Below are 20,159 nucleotides of genomic sequence, written 5' to 3'. Positions count from 1 at the left end.
AAAACTGTAATATTAAAAAACTTTTTATTCAAAACTCACACCCTCTAGGGGTGGTGAGAATAGGTGATAAAGTGAAAAATAGATCGACCAATATTTATCATCACCCTGGCCATGTTACAGAAAGGCTGAAATTTAGGCGTGATAAATCACAATTATCATGACCAAAAAAAAATGTACAATTGAATAGCGACTACATTTAATCACACCTAAACATGTTTATCACGGGTAAAAACACTGATAAAACAATTGAATCCCCCCCCCCCCAGACTTTATCTGGTACGCATATATGTGGCACAATTTGAGTTTGTTTTCACTGCACTTGGATAATATACACTATTAGACGCTTCTTTTTTCCTCCAGATTTTTCACAGCTGGTTCGCCAAACCTGCCCTCAGAGGAAAGAGCTGCAACCCATAAAAACTCAATATATATATATATATATATATTTTGTACTGAAGATAGGAGAGTTAGAGTTCCTGGGCTACTGCAATGTTTAGAGACTACACATCCTGTGACCTCTGTACCAGGGGCAGAACTATGGGAGACAATGGAGGCGCCTGCTGCCGGTCTCCAGCACTGAAGGGGCACCTCCTCCATTGCCCACAATATATTCACCCCACTTAGGGCTGTAACTATGCACCTGGAGTGTACCGTCATGGCCGCCCAATGCACGGCACCTCATCCTGGCACCTGAGAAGCCCCCATACACTATTGGAGAGCTACGCGTCAGACCATCAGCTGCTGCCTCCGTCTATCTATAGCCTGTCCCTACTCATTGGTGTTGCTGCTCCTCAGCAGCTTCTTTGTCAGCGTGACACGTATGGTGACATCCACAACTCTCTGTCGTACCTGTATTCTATGTGCAACCGCAGGTGTATCCGCTTGCAAAAGCTACATTACAGTGGCAGTGGCTGTGACCGGGGGGCCACCAAAATATAACTTACCTCCGGGTGTCTGGGACGAACTTACGCCACTGCTCTGTTCTAAACCATGCCAGCACAAAGGAGACACACTAGGGTTTAATTTATCGAGCTTCAAGGATACCAGACGCCATCGTGAGTATAATTTTATAATTTTTAAGAGTTGTCTTTGTTAAACTCTTGATGGGGAAACTTGGCCCCTTCGTATGGCAATGTGAGCTTCGATTTAATGTTGAATCCCAAAATCAGTGGCTTAAGTTGTTGATGGAGACACAATGTTGCATTCAATTGTTTTTGGGCGCCTATTATCGTGCTGTCATGCTGATTAGACCGCAGCTAAATCAGTCTAAAGTCCTGGTTAGTGCACCCAAACAGCAGTTTGGGTGTCCAAAACCAGGAATTATAACATATTTCTACTCGCCTCCTCAGGGGGTGAGCAAAAATACTGGAGCTGCTAGCTATCGTGCCCGAACAGAGCAACAATTGAATTGTTCCATTGGGCAACAGCACTGACAGCCACCAATGCTAACATTTAAATCGCCCCCAATATCTGCAAATTGTACTATAGGAGTGAATTTTTTAAATAATTATTAAGCTTGGATCATAAGATATAAAATCTTTAGGTTTTTGATGCAAGGATGTGCCGTCAGGTGGTCAAATCGTCCAGATCATGACCAGCCTAAGCCTAGTTTTAAAACAATCCAAGTGCATGCGAAATCGAGTAAGAACAACCCAATAGTAAGTATGTTCTGCCCTTTTTCAGAGTTGTAAAGGACAAATTTTAGTGGGGTTGAAATTCCTAATTCAAAAAAGTTCCAATGATGGCATGAGCAGCAGATTACATAACCATCCAACTGTACTGATTTTGGCGGTATAGCCAGGAATCGTGCAGCTCAAATGGGGCAGAGATTGTGCAAAAAAAGCCTGTGGGTGTTTTAGGGTAGTTCAGGCATCATTTTATGCCAATTTCCAAATGTTTGAATTTTGAGATTATATGATCATAGGGCTTGATTCAATTCAATGCGAATTGAACAACGCCGGCAAGGAGCTATTCAATTCAGCATGCTGTTTTGTCAGAGAATGCCGGTTCTTGCGCCTTAAACATGGTGTTTAGTCGTGAGAACGGACATTCTCTGACTAAACTGCCCAGCACGATACTGTTTCCGCGGCTGTAAGGGGAGAAAACAGCAACGCGCCAGGAGTTTTGTCAGATTTCTGCTCGCACCCCAGGAGGGATGCGAGAAGAAATCCTTAGTCGGGCTTAACAGCGCACTGAATCAAATAGCACCGGGAGCTCCTTCCCATCGCTATTCAATTCGCGTTGAATTGAATCAGGCCCATAGGAGGTCCTTCAATGTTTTGCAGGATCTAAAGGATTCCAAATTGTATATGAGGGAGGTCACTCCTGCAGGGTTTATTTTAATGCAAACCTTGCTCAAAGCCTCAGACACTAAAAACTAGTCTACTAGTTGCTCCAAATTATAGTAACTCAAAGGTCTCAAACCCCAGCCTCCAGAGACATGGTATGTAAATCCCTGGCCAGTGACCCTGCTGACACTACTAAAACCCTTTGAGATTCAGTATGGTACTTTGCCTTCCATGCAGCAATGCATACTCTAAATTTTCAGGTGCTACTACAAGCCCCCCGGCACCTCATTAATGCTACTACCAGTTAGAACTGATGTGCAGCCGCCATTTACTGCAGCCAGTACCCAGGACCACAAGTGGTTAGTACAATTCAGACGGATGTTTCCTATTGGAAAACCAGGGGGAAGATAAAAGATTGAAAAAAAATGTTTTATGATAAATGCATTTTAAATTAATTGGAATTTTAAATAAATTTCACATTTGTGCATTAGGCAGACTGCAGCACCAAACATAAAAGGTGGGAGAAAAGGGAAACTATCTGGAAGTGTGTTCTGCCATGAGCCAGCAGGCAACTGATTAGCCAAGATGCTGTCAGAATTGTAGGGTGGACACTATTTTTTACAGGGATGCAGAATCCACAACAAACAGGACTCAGGGGACATCTAAAATCAGAATTTGAGAGTTTCTGCAAGATGGACCAATATAATGCTGTGCTTTATACTATGGTCTAGTCAACCCATACTCCAAGCTTTATACTATGGTCTAGTCATCCCATACTCCAACCTAGAACTTTTGCTGATGGCGCTATGGTAAAACATGGGTAATACTGGCCTTTGATGTAAATGCCAATAGTCTGTATCTGCCAATTATAGCGCAGCCCACATCGCACAAGGCTACTTATAGAGCTTTGCAAGGTAACTGAATTCCCAAGCATATTTAAAATTTATCATATTGACTTCTACCTCCTATGTTGGATGGCTAATCAATTTATCTTCTACATTTTCAGTAAAGTAATTCTTCCTCAAACTTTGTGCATGTCCTCTAGTTCTTTAGCTTATCTTCCTTTGTTAAACTTCTTATCTTTAAAGGTCCAGGTAAAACTCCCACACTCTATGTACTAAGATTTGTTCTCTTTTCTGGAGTTCATTTTTTAAATTAAGACTATATTTAAAGAAAAATATACAATGACTTTCCCTGTAGATATGAAAACTCCATCACAACAGAGTAGAGGGTCTGCCAAGCCCAATAGAACGAGGTGCGAGGGGAATGAACGCTGTTTCCAGATGGTATAGACTACCTTCCACCCATCTTTAAGCAGATGTGCAGTTGCTGAATACATAGCAGGGGAAACACGACCATCCAGCTATCAGAATATGGGGTCCATAGTCCTGCAACACCTGAAAAACCACACATCACCCAGGCCTGGTATAAAGGATAAATAGCGGAATTTCAAGGCTTCTCTGAGTAAAAGACACTTATTCAGGACAGTAGAAAAGGGAGGGGGGTTTAACCCCCTATTATTCCTCAGCACACTGAATTATACTAGCAACAATATATGAACACTATATGATAATAGAATTTCAGAGATATTGGTTGCATGCATTTGCAAATACATGGAAAGCTGCTAGGCCTCATCACGGCTACTGTGTCACCAGCAGTCCCTAACACTAACGGGTTCACGTCCAGGGCACAGAGCACCTCAAAAAACGTCCAGCCCAGGACCCCTCCCCCCCCAGGGCATCACACGAAAATATATATGTGCCTTTATTATGAGGCTTTAATTGGTATATATTACATTTGCAGTGATCACGGTGAGCCAAAAAAAATGTGGGTCCCAGGGACCCCTCACTTTAAAAAAATCGGGGTCCTATCTGACATTTTCTGGGTCCCATCTAAATCCCATGAAGCATGTAGCAGATGACATTGGCCCTGGTAGGAAAAAAACAACACATTTGCCCAGATAGGATAAAAAGATACAACCATTGGCCCCGATAGGATAATAAAAAAAAACAAAAAACCAACACATTGGCCCCCATTGGAAAAATTATAAACACATTGATTTAACTTCATGGCACTGCTGCCTGCCGTCCTGTGTCACTGCATCACTGTAGCTGGAGGCTAAATAACCACATCACCGTCTCTGGGTCATGCAGGATCGGGCTGACTCTGAATCACATGGAAAAGTCCAGCGCTGCCAAACTACAAAGGATAGAGCACTGTGGATGCAGGCTTACTTCAGAATATGTGGGACCAGTATAAATTAAACAAGTAGGGCTCCCCAATCAGAGGCACACAGATAGCCTTTGTGAGCATCTGCCCACTTCCCCCTGAGTGGGCAGAGGCACACATGGGGAGGGGGGGGGGGGCAGAGGCAGCGACACATGGGGACTGGGGCAGAGGCGCACTGGACAGCGACACACATTGGGGGCTGGGGCCCTAGGCAGCGACACACATTGGGGGCTGGGGCCCTAGGCAGCGACACACATTGGGGGCTGGGGCCCTAGGCAGCGACACACATTGGGGGCTGGGGCCCTAGGCAGCGACACACATTGGGGGCTGGGGCCCTAGGCAGCGACACACATTGGGGGCTGGGGCCCTAGGCAGCGACACACATTGGGGGCTGGGGCCCTAGGCAGCGACACACATTGGGGGCTGGGGCCCTAGGCAGCGACACACATTGGGGGCTGGGGCCCTAGGCAGCGACACACATTGGGGGCTGGGGCCCTAGGCAGCGACACACATTGGGGGCTGGGGCCCTAGACAGCGACACACATTGGGGGCTGGGGCCCTAGACAGCGACACACATTGGGGGCTGGGGCCCTAGACAGCGACACACATTGGGGGCTGGGGCCCTAGACAACGACACACATTGGGGGCTGGGGCCCTAGACAACGACACACATTGGGGGCTGGGGCCCTAGACAGCGACACACATTGGGGGCTGGGGCCCTGGACAGCGACACACATTGGGGGCTGGGGCCCTGGACAGCGACACACATTGGGGGCTGGGGCCCTGGACAGCGACACACATTGGGGGCTGGGGCCCTGGACAGCGACACACATTGGGGGCTGGGGCAGAGGCACACGAAGGGCTGGAGTTGAGATAAATAAATTATATATATATATACAATATGAGATATGGTAAGAACTTACCCTTGTTATCTCTATTTCTACGAAGTCCATAGGGTTCCACAGGATACCTTGGGGGGTATAGGTGTGACGTCAGTCGCAGGGCACCAAAGAGTTAAGCTTTCAGCCTCCCAGGATGCACTGGGTCCCCCTCCTATACCCCGCCCCCGAGCCAAGGCACCTCAGTTAGTTACCAAGCCATAGGCCGGAGGAGGAGAAGGAAGAGAGAGAACAAAGATCTGGACACATACAAGAATCACATTCTCACCAGAGGGAGACAGAAAACCGGTGACCAGAGCAAAGCCCATCTGCAGCACAGGTGCGACAGGGCGGGAGTCCTGTGGAACCCTATGGACTTCGTAGAAATAGAGATAACAAAGGTAAGTTCTTACCATATCTCATTTTCTACTTCAGGGTCCATAGGGTGTCCACAGGATACCTTGGGGATGTCCCAAAGCAGTATCCTTTAAGGGTGCGGACGCTCCTGTGCTGAAAGGAGAATCTGCCGCCCGAAGGAAGCATCCTGAGAGGCGAAGGTGTCAAACCTGTAATACCTCACGAAGGTATGGACAGAGGACCACGTAGCAGCCTTGCAGATCTGGACTGCAGAGGCACCACGTCGAGCTGCCCATGAAGGACCCACAGACCTATTGGAATGAGCCTTCACAGAAGGAGGAACCGGCAGGCCTTCATGAAGATAAGCTTCAGAAATAGCCATACGGATCCAGGCTGCCAAAGTTTGCTTTGAAGCAGGCCAACCCTTTTTACGGAAGCCATAGAGAACAAACAAAGCGTCCGACTTCCTAAACGAAAAAGTGCGGTCAACATAAGTCCTTAAGGCCCGCACAACATCCAAAGAGGCCTCACCCACGGAAAGACCCGGTGAGTTAAAGGCTGGAACAACGATTTCCTCGTTAACATGAAACTGGGAAACACTGCCCTGTTCCCATGAAAAACCAAGAAAGGGGGTCTACAAGAAAGAGCCCCTAACTCAGAAACACGTCTGGCCGAAGCAATAGCCAGAAGGAAAACAGTCTTAGCTGTTAGCCATTTAAGATCCACTGAGCCCAGTGGTTCAAACGGCAGTCCTTGGGGAGCCCTCAGGACCACAGCCAAATCCCAAGGCGCCACAGGTGGAACAAAGGGCAGCTGAATGCGGACAACACCTTGCATAAAGGTGCGCACATCTGGGATTGTAGCAATCCTACGGTGAAACCAGACAGATAGGGCCGAAACCTGTACCTTCAAAGAAGCAAGGCGAAGCCCATGATCTAGTCCCGCTTGCAGGAAGGCGAGAATCCGAGACAGACGAAACGCCAGCGGTGCATAACCTCTCGGTCGACACCACTGGAAGAACGTATGCCACACGCGATGGTATATCCTCGCGGAAGACGGTTTCCGAGCTCGCAACATGGTACGCACCACAGAGCTGGAAAACCCCCGGGACCTCAGCATGGCCGTCTCAACAGCCACGCCGTCAAAAACAGCCGAGTCAGGTCCGGGTGACAACAAGGACCCTGAGACAAGAGGTCCGGTCGTAGCGGCAACCGCAGAGGACTGTCCACGGACAGACCCTGAAGGTCTGAGAACCAGTGCCGTCTGGGCCACGCGGGAGCTATCAACAGGAGCGTCCCTCCTTTCTGTTTGAATTTCTGGATTACCCGTGGAAGAAGGGAGACCGGAGGGAACAGATATGCGAACCGGAACGTCCACCAGACGGACAGAGCATCCACCAGAGACGCCCCTTCGTCTCTTGTGCGAGACCCGTACACCGGCAACTTGTTGTTGTGCCGGGACGCCATGAGGTCGATCTCTGGAAGACCCCATCTGTCCACCAGTAGTTGAAAAACGTCCGGGTGCAGGGACCATTCCCCCGGATGAACGTCTTGGCGACTTAGAAAGTCCGCCTCCCAATTGAGCACTCCCGGGATGAAGACCGCTGATATGGCCGGAAGATTGCGCTCCGCCCAAACCAGGATCCGAGACACCTCTACGAGAGCCGCCCGGCTTCGGGTTCCTCCTTGCCTGTTTATGTAGGCCACGGTGGTAGCGTTGTCCGGCTGGACCTGTACCGGGTGACCCTGGAGAAACCGATGTGCCTGCTGGAGAGCATTGAAGACCGCACGGAGTTCCAAGATATTGATTGGAAGCTCCGCTTCTGTCGGAGTCCACCTGCCCTGGAACAGATGTGGACCCGAAACTGCTCCCCAGCCCCGAAGACTGGCGTCCGTAGTCAACAGGACCCAATTTGGAATCCAGAACGGACGTCCCTCGCTGAGGTGGGTCGTCTGTAACCACCAAGCAAGGGACAGGCGAACCTCCGGGGTGAACACAATCGTCTGGGACTTCAGACACTGAGGCAGCCCGTTCCACTTGGACAGGATCAGGTGCTGCAGAGGTCTGGAGTGAAACTGGGCATATTCCACCATGTCGAACACCGACACCATGGAGCCCAGTAACCTCATCGCCGAGTGTAGAGACACCTGGCGGCTGTGCAGACAACTGCGCACCCTTGACTGCAAAGCAGAGATCTTTTCCTCCGTCACGAAGATCTTTTGCTGTCCCGAGTCCAATAAGGCTCCAAGATGCAGAATCCTCCGAGACGGGATTAGAGTGGACTTCTGCCAGTTGATTAGCCAGCCGTGCCGTTGCAGCAGGGCAATGGTCAGGTCTAAGTGGCGTAACAGGAGCTCTGGAGATCCCGCCACCAATAACAGGTCGTCCAAGTACGGCAACATGCGGACTCCCTGCAGCCGCAGAGAAGCCGCCATGACCGCCATCACCTTGGTGAAGACACGTGGTGCTGTCGCCAGGCCAAAAGGTAACGCCCAAAACTGGAAGTGGTCGCTGTGAATTGCAAACCTGAGGAACTGTTGATGGCGCAAAAGAATAGGGACATGCAGGTAAGCATCCTGTATGTCCAATGACACCATGTAGTCCCCCTGTTTCAGCGCCAGAATGATGGACCGTAGGGTCTCCATCCGAAACTTCGGTACCCGCAAAGACTTGTTGAGTGCTTTGATGTTGAGAATCGGACGATACGACCCATTGGGTTTCTGTACCAAAAAAAGATTTGAATAGAAACCCTGGCCCCTCTGGGAGAATGGAACAGGCACTATAACTCCAGCCTGGAGCATAGTGTGCAATACCTTCCGCAGCTCCGTAGCCTTGTTCCGGTCTGATGGTAGACCCGTGGTGAAGAATCGAGCCGGGGGCCTGTGCCGGAAGGAGAGGGCGTACCCGTGGGAGACCACCTCGAGAACCCAAGTGTCTGTCGTAGTGACCGACCAACACTGGGCGAACTGCAGCAGGCGGCCTCCCACCCTGGGATCCCCCAAAGGGAGGCCCGGACCGTCAGGCCGCAGGCTTGTCATCTGGCTTGGGGGCCGGACGTCTGGTACTCCATGCCTGCTTCCGGGGCTTGACCGATTTCCTAGGGCCAGCCTGACGAGGAAACGACTGTGGTTTGGGCCTGCCCTGGGCCCTAGATGACCGAAAGGACGATGGTCCAGAACCAGAAGGAGCAGTGGCCGACGGGAGACAAGCCGATTTGGCTGCCGCCAGCGTGGCCACAATCTTATCCAGATCCGGACCGAAGAGAACTTCTCCGGTAAACGGCAAGGCTTCCAGACCCTTCTTGGAATCTGCGTCCGCCTTCCAGGATCGCAGCCACAAGGTGCGACGAGCAGCTACCGCTGCTGAAGAAATTCTAGACACCAGAGTACTAATGTCTAGAGCCGCCTCGTTGATGTAAGTGGCCGAATCACGGAGATTGCCAATCAACTCCGCCTGTTCGGCCGGACAGTCGGAATCAAAAGAAGCCTCTAATGAATCCGCCCAGTGCTCCATCGCTCTGGCAACCCAGCAAATGGCCATAGCCGGCCGTGCTGCCCCCCCCGCAAGGGAATAAGCGGACTTCAGGCAGATTTCCACCTTGCGGTCCGTAGCATCCTTAAGGGAGGACATGGATGGCATCGGCAATGTGGCACTACGGACAAGACGGGTCACGTGAGAATCCACCTGTGGAGGGGATTCCCACTTAGCAAAATAATTATCCGCGAACGGATAAGCCACCGCCAGGCGTCTCTGCGGCTGGTATCTTTTGCCAGGCTGTTTCCACGCCTCCTCTAAATGGTCCACCAACTGACCCGAAAGAGGAAAGACTGTGGCATCGCCCTTCAAATCTTTGAAAAAGGCATATTTAGACTTAGCCGCTGGGGGAACTTCGTCCTCAATCACCAAGGCTGTGCGGACCGCCCGAATAAGTCCAGGAATATATACTTTGGACTTAGCATCAGCGTCCTTAGTATGGAGAGGTTCCTGATCGTAAGGATCCAGAATCTCCCCATCATCAGACGTCCCTTCGTCATCCTCATAAGGAGCGGACAGACGCCACCGGCCGTTTATGAGGCCGCATCAGAGACTCCCCTTGCAATACATCCGACAAGTGCTGTACAGAACTCGTCAGGGAGTTAACCCACGCTGGCTCCTGAGAAACCGGGAGCGGGGAAATAGGGAGACTGTGGGGTACCACCAATTGTCGTGGGAAACCCTGCATGGGTGACGACACCACAGACTGCTGGGACAAACCCATCGGAGTAAACGCGGGCTGCGGAGCTAACTGGCCCACTAAAGCTGTTAGCGCCTGAGCGAAACAAGCCCAGGGCGGCTCCTGTACCGGTGCTGTAACCATAAGAGGCCGCGCCATGGACAAACACTGCTGGCAAAGGCCCTCCGCGCTACCCTCCCCCTCCGCTAACGGTACTTTACACGTGGTACACTGTAGCCGGAGGGGAAAATCACTTTCAGACATGATGGCACCACGTATGTGACCCCTCTCACCAATTATATATTAAATAGGCGAGAGACCACCCTGCAGCACCGCACCGCAAGGGCTTAGCAGAAAGAACAGGGACAGTAATAAAGCTGACAGTTTAGAGAAGAAAAGTTACAGGCAGCGCTAGCACAGTCACATACAATGCAAAGAAAATCAATTCCTGCACTAACAGCGCTGATCACTCAACTACACAGACACAGGGCCTGGTAGGACACAGCGCTGCATACACAGACCTGACCACAGCGGAGGAGAGGTATGCGGGGGGACCCAGACTACGATGCTTCTGTCCAGTGCTTCCAGCAGCGTTCACCATGCGTTGGAGAAGATGGCCGCCGAGGAGCAGAGAGGAGGCTGGCCTGGGGGAGGAGCGCTGACACAGGGCCAGTCAGCACAGTGCAGAGAGGGCTGTGTGCAGCGGGGGAGGCGCCGGCTGTGAGACAGGGAAGGCGCGCTCCCCTGGCATGCATTTAACCCCTGGGACGCCGCAGCGCTACCGCTCTGCTGCGGTCCGCTGTCCCAGGGGGTAGTGGAAGCGCAGGTTGGTCGCCTGGCTCCACGCTGCAGCCAGTCCCCAGGGAGCCCCCTGCCTGGGGACTTAGGACCATGTGATCAGCGGGGACCCACCGCGGGACCCCGCTGCTTACCTCTGTCCCCCTTGAATCCGGCCATGGTCTGGAACATCTGGGGTCACTGCTAGCTGTGACCCCAGATGCCCACCAGCATCCCCGGATCAGTACCGGCGTTCTGGTACCGGCGGGGTGTAGGGAAGACAGCATGGACGTCAGGACTGACTGTCCATGCTGTTCATCCAGTTGTGCAGCCACAGCTGCATGAAGAAAATGCTTCAGGGGCTCTTCTAGCCCCCACTCCAACAGGTGCACCCGACTCCGGCCGGGCACCAAACTAAACTGAGGTGCCTTGGATCGGGGGCGGGGTATAGGAGGGGGACCCAGTGCATCCTGGGAGGCTGAAAGCTTAACTCTTTGGTGCCCTGCGACTGACGTCACACCTATACCCCCCAAGGTATCCTGTGGATACCCTATGGACCCTGAAGTAGAAATATATATACACATACATATATACACACACATACACACACTCTGAGTGTGTTGGGGGCAGCTCTCCAGACTTCCCAGGGCCTGGCACCGGCGACATCGGATCGGCTGCCTGTCATTACAGTGCACTGGCTGCGGGGAGCTTTCAGTCGGCTCTGCAGCACGTTATACATCGGTTCTGGACATTCCCTGCTCACCACACTGAGCTCCGCACGGCCGGCGCACAGTAGTGACAGGCAGCCAATCTGATGGTCTGCTAGGCTGCCTGTCACAGAAGTCACTCCATGTTCCCGGGCCGGCGTGTATGGACAGCCGCCCGGCAACTCCCCCTCCCCAAGTGCAGACCCCCAAACACACCTGGCGTCTCCCGGCGGCCGCCGCACAGCGCTGCTATAGGGGTGTATGAGTCGGGCCCCCAGTAGTCACCGTGCTGCGCTGCGCTCCCAGCTCTCCAACGAGTGATCACTCAGAGTCTGACCTGGGAGCAGGGTGATTGCGCAAAGGAGACGCTGCCTCGCTGCTGCTGCTCCCGGGCGGTAGGCGTGGCCAGTCAGTCAGAGATTGGGAGAGGGTCCGCCACATGACGGTGACTGAGAAGACGCCGGCGGCTATTGGCTGAAAAGATGCCGCCGGCGGCGATAGGCTGCTGCACCCAGCATAGCTCAACACAGCGGGTCCCGCAGGACCCGCTGAGGTTTTAAAATTGGGTCCGCAACTCCCTATAGCGCGTAAAAACGCGCTATAAGGCGTATTTTGCAAACCCTGCATTTGGGGTGAGCGTTTGGGCGTAGGGCCCTCGAGGCTACTCTGGCTGGGCCTCCTCAGGGCATCACCACTTAATAAAGTTACTTTTCACATCACCTTGTATGTTTGTTTTTTACTCATGTACTTTTTCACATATATTTGAAGCTCTTTAACATCACTTATTAATTACTCGCACACATCTATACTTTACACTGCACTGTCACTCTTTTTTCATTTTCGTGTGATGCCCTGGAGGGGGGGGGTGCTCTGTGCCCCGGATGTGAAACAGTTAGTGTTAGGGACTGCTAGTGACAGAGAAGCCGCGACGAGGCCTAGCAGCTTCCCATGTATTTGCAAATGCATGCAACCAATATCTCTGAAATTCTATTACCATATAGTGTTCATATGTTGTTGATAGTATAATTCAGTGTGCTGAGGAACTATAGGATGTTAAACCCCCCTTCCTTTTCTACTTGGCATGACCCCTCCCTTTCATGCACCTGAAAAAAATACTACCAGATTGATTGAGCAGCTGCCATTTTTTTGTTTACTTATTCAGGACAGTTTTGTCATGCATACCACTAACCATTTTAGAAGTGCCTTCTAATTTATTTATGTTTTCCTGGAGTTATGACCTTCAGAACTGAACATCCAACTGGCCTTTCTCATTGCAGTGCTTATCTTGAAGTCTGTTGATCTAGTGACTCTGAACACATTCTCCCTCAGTAATTGCAATTTGCAATTTATATTATGTTCAGCATTTGGATTTGCTATGGAGTGCATGATTTGGCACTAATGTTGTTGCCACCAAAAACTGAATAAAGAAACTGAATAAAGGCTTGAACGGTACACAAAAAAACCCACATGCAGTCTTGTGTATTTTTTTGCATGAGAAATCAAAACATTTTTTAAAATGTACACTACTGTTCAAAAGTTCGGGGTCACTTAGAAATTTCCTTATTTTTGAAAGAAAAGCATTTTTATTTTCAATGAAGATAACATTATTTAATCAGATGTACACTCTATACATTGTTAATGTGGTAAATGACTATACTAGCTGCAAACATCTGGTTTTTAAAGGAATATCTACATAGGTGTATAGAGGCCCATTTCCAGCAACCATCACTCTAGTGTTCTAATGGTACATTGTGTTTGCAAAGTGTGTTAGAAGACTAATGGATGATTAGAAAACCCTTGTGCAATTATGTTAGCACAGCTGAAAATGGGTTTGCTCATTAGAGAAGCTATAAAAATGGCCTTCCTTTGAGCTACTTGAGTATCTGGAGCATCACATTTGTGGGTTCGATTATACTCTCCAAATGTCCAGAAAAAGAGAACTTTCATGTGAAACTTGACAGTCTGTTCTTAGAAATGAAAGCTATTCCATGCGAGAAATTGCCAAGAAACTGAACATTTCCTACAACAGTGTGTACTACTCCCTTCAGAGAACAGCACAAACAGGCTCTAACCAGAGTAGAAAGAAAAGTGGGAGGCCCCGATGCACAACTGTGTAAGAAGACAAGTACATTAGAGTCTCTAGTTTGAGAAATAGACAACTCACAAGTCCTCAACTGGCAGCTTCATTAATGGTACCCGCAAAACGCCAGTGTCAACGTCTACAGTGAAGAGGCGACTCCGGGATGCTGTCCTTCTAGGCAGAATGGCAAAGAAAAAGCAATATCTAAGACTGGCCAATAAAAGGAAAAGATTAATATGGGAAAAAGAACACAGACATGGGACAGAGGAAGATTGGAAAAAAGTGTTATGGACAGAAATCAAAGTTTGAGGTGTTTGGATCACACAGAAGAACATTTGTGAGATGCAGAACAAGTGAAAAGATGCTGGAAGAGTGCCTGATGCCATCTGTCAAGCATGGTGGAGATAATGTGATGGTCTGGGGCTGCTTTGGTGCTGGTAAAGTGGAAGATTTGTACAAGGTAAAAGGGATTTTGAATAAGAAAGGCTATCACTCCATTTTGCAATGCCATACCCTGTGGACAGCGCTTGATTGGAGGCAATTTCCACCTCCAACAGGACAATGACCCAAAGCACACCTCCAAATAATCCAACAACTATATAGGGAAGAAGCAGGCAGCTGGTATTCTGTCTGTAATGGAGTGGCCAGCGCAGTCACCAAATCTCAACCCCATTGAGCTGTTGTGGGAGCAGCTTGACCGTATGGTACGCAAGAAGTGCCCATCAAGCCAATTCAACTTGTGGGAGGTGCTTCAGGAAGCGTGGGGTGAAATTTCTTCAGATTACCTCAACAAATGAGCTGCTAGAATGCCAAAGGTCTGCAATGCTGCAAAAGGAGCATTCTTTGACGAAAGCAAAGTTTGAAGGACAAAATTATTATTTCAAATAAAAATAATTATTTCTAACCATGCCAATGTCTTGACTATATGTTCTATTCATTTTGCAACTCATTTGATAAATGTCAGTTTTCATGTAAAACACGAAATTGTCTGGGTTACCCCAAACTTTTGAACGGTAGTGTACATAGGTATTTTGCTAGCTTTCCATAGTCCTGCTGGAGTTGGTGGTGTTTTCAGAGTTTAGGGGTGCATCTGCAAAGGAATCATACTGTGAACACAAACAAAAGTGCACCTCTAGCTGGGTGTGGTATAAGAGATAGACAAAATTTACTTAGACAATGTCTAGATCTACCTCAGTTGTTAGACAGTCAAAAGGTCGACAGGTACAAAAGGTCGACAGGTACAAAAGGTCGACAGGTACAAAAGGTCGACAGGTACAAAAGGTCGACAGGTACAAAAGGTCGACAGGTACAAAAGGTCGACATTTTTAAACACAAAATAATAATTTTTTGCATAAATACAATTCGGACCCTTGCGGGCTCACTTCGCTCGTCACGCTGCGGGCACGGTGGCTCGCCACATGGATTTATTCCCCCTCCATGCCCACTTTGATGGTAGGGAATGACGTTGGATGGTAGGGAATGACGTTGGACACTGGCTCATCTTAAGTGCCTAACCCCCCCCAAAAAAGAGAGTCGATCATTTTTGTGTCGACCATTTCCATGTCGACCTTTTGTACCTGTCGACCTTCTTACATGTCGACCTTTAGTACCTGTCGATCTATTGACTGTCTAACAACTGGGGTCGATCTAGACATTGTCTAACTAATTACTGTCTATCTACAGTCCGGCTTCCCCTCTAGCTCCCCTACCAGTATTACTCGGAGAAAGACCAAGAATCACATTCAGTCCAAGAGCCTCCACCATGGATTCCAGTTTCTACTTGGTAGTGCTTCGGCATCAAAGTGCAAAGCTTACATTGGGTCCATCTGTCAATTATATTATAGGCAGACAGCATGCTAGTACAAAACCCAAATCAGTTACTGGTTGTTCAATTAATTTTATTTTCTAGGCTGTGCCCCACATGGTGCCAAATATACAGTAGACTTTTCTTGTGGAGGGCGCTACATCTGGCCGAGATCTATACAGCAGATGATTTATCAGTGCCACTGATTGTGGCATTACAGTCAGCATATAAATCTGTGTCTGAAGCACAGCATAGGCTAAATTCACAATTGGCTTTCCATTCCACAGCAAAAATCTTGTCCAATTAGAGCGTTGTCTTGGAGCAGAAAAGAACACTCCTATTTTCACACATCACACAACCAAGTCTCTCAAGCAGGTTAGGGTCCTACACTTGAAGGAAAAAGAGGTGATAGCGCAAACTACTTCAGATTAATGTGCAGGGAATGGTTGAACAATGTGTATATAAAATTACCTTAAATTGGCTAATCATGAGGCAGTTGTATGTAAGACAACAGTGCACTTGCGAGGTGTGGCTTTGTGAGCACAATCTCTGTTTTCCAGTGTCCGGGGATTCTGTCCACGTATCCTGTGCTCTACAGCCGCTGTCAGACCCAACACCGCAGCCCTAAACCTACTGGAGGACCTACAGCCCAGAGGGAAACACCTTAGGCAGGACCCCACTTGCATATCTTGGACTAAGACTTGGCACCTTTCACTGGACAAATCATACCATTGTCTCCAAACCAACCAGCTGGACCCTGGTCATATTCCTCAACAGGATTATAGGATCTCCCGTTCATCACGCACTAAGTTGCTCAGCGGTCGAGCTGATACCATCGCTGGGAGATACCACCAGTCTACATCACATCACAATTTGTGGGACATGGATTGCCAATAACATCGATCCACCAGACTGCAGAAATCCCCCCTGAAATGCTGTTCTAATCGTCTAGCTACTGAGCTGACATCCCCACGGGGAGATATCAACACTTATCCATCATCAAGCGGGATACGGATCATTGATTACACCAACCTGCAGGTTAGGTACTCTCTAATTACACAGTGACGTACCTGAGAATTCTCATATATACAATTTTATTCATCAGAGACTCACAATTCAGTCTATTGTGGACATGGATTTTCAACATAAAACACAATACAATCAAGTAAACAAAATAAAATAATTTTTTTTGAAAGATGACAAATTAATGTCATTTTGATTTCCCAACAGCAGTTTATTCTGGATAAATAATAAACTGACTGAGCTTGTAAATTTTAGTCGGTATGCGAAGAAGAAATTATATGCGAGTTACCATTCAACTAGTTAAACGGTTCATCAGTTGCGCTTGCACCATTACAGCCCAAAACCATTCCTGACTGACTTCTTCAGGTAAAAGTTTACTGAAGTTCTCGTTTGAGTACAAAGCATATAAGAGTATATCATTATGGGAAATTCAAATTAATGGTAAACTGATATATGTTCAAAACTCAACCTTTTATGTTAGAACAATGTTCTCCTGAATAAATAGTTTTTTTTCATTGTCATATGCCAATTTAACATTAGGATGAATTACTGATAATGATACAGTATTGTTTGGATAGAAAAACTTTGCTAGTTGTAGCAGGATCATTGGATGCCATGCTTGATTAATTCTAGCTCAATTCACCCACTAGTGAATAAAATATCCTATAATTTCGGGCTATATTTACAAAGCGGCGGGTTGGAGCTGAAAACTGAAAGCAGCTGACATTCAGTGGCTACTATGTGTAAAATGTTGTTTTTATTTACAGAACTACATCGAATAGTCCAGTAATCACATTTGAAGGTGCACATCCACTTTCAGGTGCCTGATACCACCCCTGGAAAAGAAAGATGGAACTACAAAATGTGTACAGAGGAAACAATAAAATGTCACAGAAATGACTATTTAGTATTTAATATATAATTTTTCCACCTTGCACACACTCTCATTTCAAACATACTTTGCGCAGGTAGCTGAACGAACATTTCCACGCCCTCCACACATACAAAATATCTGCATACATCAAAAAACATTTAACTACAAAATCAGATAACAAATGGCATCTTAACTCATTTTGACTAGATATCTTCATTTAATTCCACTAAAAAAACACAGACCAAGACTGTAACCAAATGTTAGTATGCATTTTACAATAACTGCAGCGCAACTGGCACTGAGCTAAACAGTGCGCCCTCATAACAGCACAGCCCTTTATAACACTATTCAGAATGTAGTGTGGGATACTACAGGTCTCCCTTGAATTGTCCAGTGTGGGAAGGTGGAAGCACACAAGCACCTATCTCCAGCCAAATTACACTTTTATTTGATACAGGTTAATCTGTGGTGTACTACTCCCACTGTAGGGGGGAATTCAATTCCCGATATTGACGCAATGTGCCGTTATGGAATTGCACATTGGGTGGAATTAAGTTGTTTCAGCTCCCATTCGCACCCGACGGAGCTATTCAATTGCACAAGGGGGGGTGCGAGTTGAAATTCACTAAAAGTGACCCGCTCGGGTGCCCAAACTGCACTTTTCCACGATCGCACCCTGCACTTTGGTCGGGTGAAGCTGCTTTATGCAGCTAAGCCCAACCTCTATGGGCGCGATAATCAGCATCAATTAAATAGCACCCCAAGCGCGCTGAAACAATTGAATACCGCACATTTCATCCTGACTGCATTGCAAGCTTTCTCGCTGGGAGTTTTAGGGCTCCTGGGGGGAATTAGGGTCCCCCCCCCCGAGGGGAGGTTAGGGTTAGGCCACCCCTAAGGGAGTATTATGGGGTAGAATCAGGTTAGCGATACTTAGCTTAGGTACGATCGGGATCTTCACCCTTGCCGGGCTGCTGGGGTTTGCGGTCGGCGATAATACCTACTGCACCCGTTCTGGCATGTCATCACTATACACAGGGTGTACTGTATATATAATTATGACAGCGCCAACCAGTTATATTTAATCTATTTAAGATACACAAGTGTATGAGCTCTGTTGTAAAGCATTGCAAGTGTATAGGTACATTTGAGGCCACCGGTAAGTGTAATTTATTCTGTAATCAGGACATTTATATCCGTGCAGGGCGAAGCTATACTTACATAGAGATGCTATGAGTATGTGCGTTAGCGAGCTGCCCATCCCGGGTCTCCTGCTGTAAGTACCTACTATAATCACACCGGTACCTTGCTGATCATGCTGCAGGCGACTGGTGTTCAGTGCGGGTGACCCCTTTTCCCTTGGTACTGACTCACCTTTACTGCCACCTCTGGCGCAGAGTCCACGGCCCGCAGCGATGCAGCATTCAGGGGCAAGGGTTTTAGATGGGAGCCAGACTCCTCGTCTTCCACTTCGCAATCAGAGCCGCTACTGTACGACACTAGGGAAGAAACAGCCGCCATGATGGCAACGGAAAACGTCATACAGCGCCGCCGCAAGGCATGGTGGGCGGAAGGAAAATTAGGAGACGATGGGAACTCCATTCTCTGCGTGTCACCTGGTGTAGTCTTAATAAAGTTTTGAACTTGAATGAAAAAAAGTGATCGGGATGACTGTGTTGCTGAGTGGACTGCAGTGCTTGAGCTATGCGGGCCACACGGGCCACACAGTAGGCAGGCGCCCCTTACCCCTGGCACTGTGTGTACCTCATGGGGAACACCCAGGGTCCTAATACATGAGTCGTTTTATCTTGTGCTGTATGTATGTCCGAAGAGGAAGACGCCTGAGTTGTAATTATAAATGCCCTAAACCTAGAAAACTGTTAAAGTTGGTTCCAATGTAGTCCCAACTGTATAGTGAATAAAAGCGGGACGTACTAAAAGGAATGACAAGCTGGTCTGAAGAAAAACAATGCCAATTGTCTATAATGGGAGCAGACTAATCTTTTATGAATATTTGAAAAAATCTTAAACCTATGAACTATGGGCCTGATTCAGAGCCGCTCGTAAGCGGCCGCTCGTTCGTTCCGAGCGATGTTAGCCCAACTGCGCATGCGTACGGATCGTTATACGCATGCGCTAACCAGTCAGTGCGGCCAAAATTCATGTGCTCGCAAAATAGCGAATGCCTGCTATTTTGAGTGACATAAAGAGGCGTATGTGGGTGGTAACAGGGGAAGGTGCTTGAAAATGGGGAGTGGAAATCAGAACGCAGGCGTGCTTAAAGGTCAAAACGGGCGTTTTATGGGTGTGCATATTTAAAACAGCAGCGTCATTGACCACGTCACTGGGTTATTTTAGAGTCAGAACTGCTCGCAAAATTGTGGTAGCAAACACCAACCACAAGAATAGCGAGCAGTTCATACCCTTGTCGATGTACTCGATTAATCTAATAAATAGCGGACATGACGTAGGATGCGAGCGGCCAGGGGGCGTATTTTTCCAAAAAACGAACGCAAGTTTTGCTCGCTCGTTCAGACATAGAGGCGTGAACAGACCGCAAACAGCGAACGGTTCATTTGAATAGCCACCCCTTGTTTTAGAACGAACGACCGCAAATAGCGAGTGGCTCTGAATGAGGGCCTATATCTTCTGTACACTTCTTACTAAGATGATTTCACATATTTTACATGTGGAATGACATGGAATGACGCACGTTAACTATGGAATGACAGCTGTTTTATTCGCCATCCCCAGGCAAATCAATCATTAAAACCGTGCAAATGTCCCATATAAAGTCTCCAATTTTTATATGAACCCCTCAGCGCACACACTTTTCCCTTTCTACATACATCCGCCTATACCTGTACCCTACTATACATGTCACGTAATGTGGAATGACGCACGTTTACTACAGAATGACAGCTGTTCC

General features: G+C 48.2%; 1 protein-coding gene across 1 annotated transcript in view; it reads right to left on the bottom strand.

Annotated features, from left to right (window-relative positions):
- CDC40 (cell division cycle 40) overlaps positions 1–18,817 on the bottom strand; it is an 85,095-nt gene extending 66,278 nt beyond the window's left edge. The window contains exon 1 of the mRNA XM_088460413.1: positions 18,605–18,817. Within this exon, the coding sequence (XP_088316539.1) occupies positions 18,605–18,772 (168 nt within the window). The 5' untranslated portion in view covers positions 18,773–18,817. The remainder of the gene's footprint in view (positions 1–18,604) is intronic.
- Positions 18,818–20,159: the final 1,342 nt, after the last annotated feature.

Source organism: Taudactylus pleione, unplaced genomic scaffold, assembly GCF_031769625.1.
Source record: "Taudactylus pleione unplaced genomic scaffold, aTauple2 ptg000046l, whole genome shotgun sequence".
NCBI lineage: Eukaryota > Metazoa > Chordata > Amphibia > Anura > Myobatrachidae > Taudactylus > Taudactylus pleione.
This window is presented reverse-complemented; position numbering and strand designations above follow the sequence as displayed.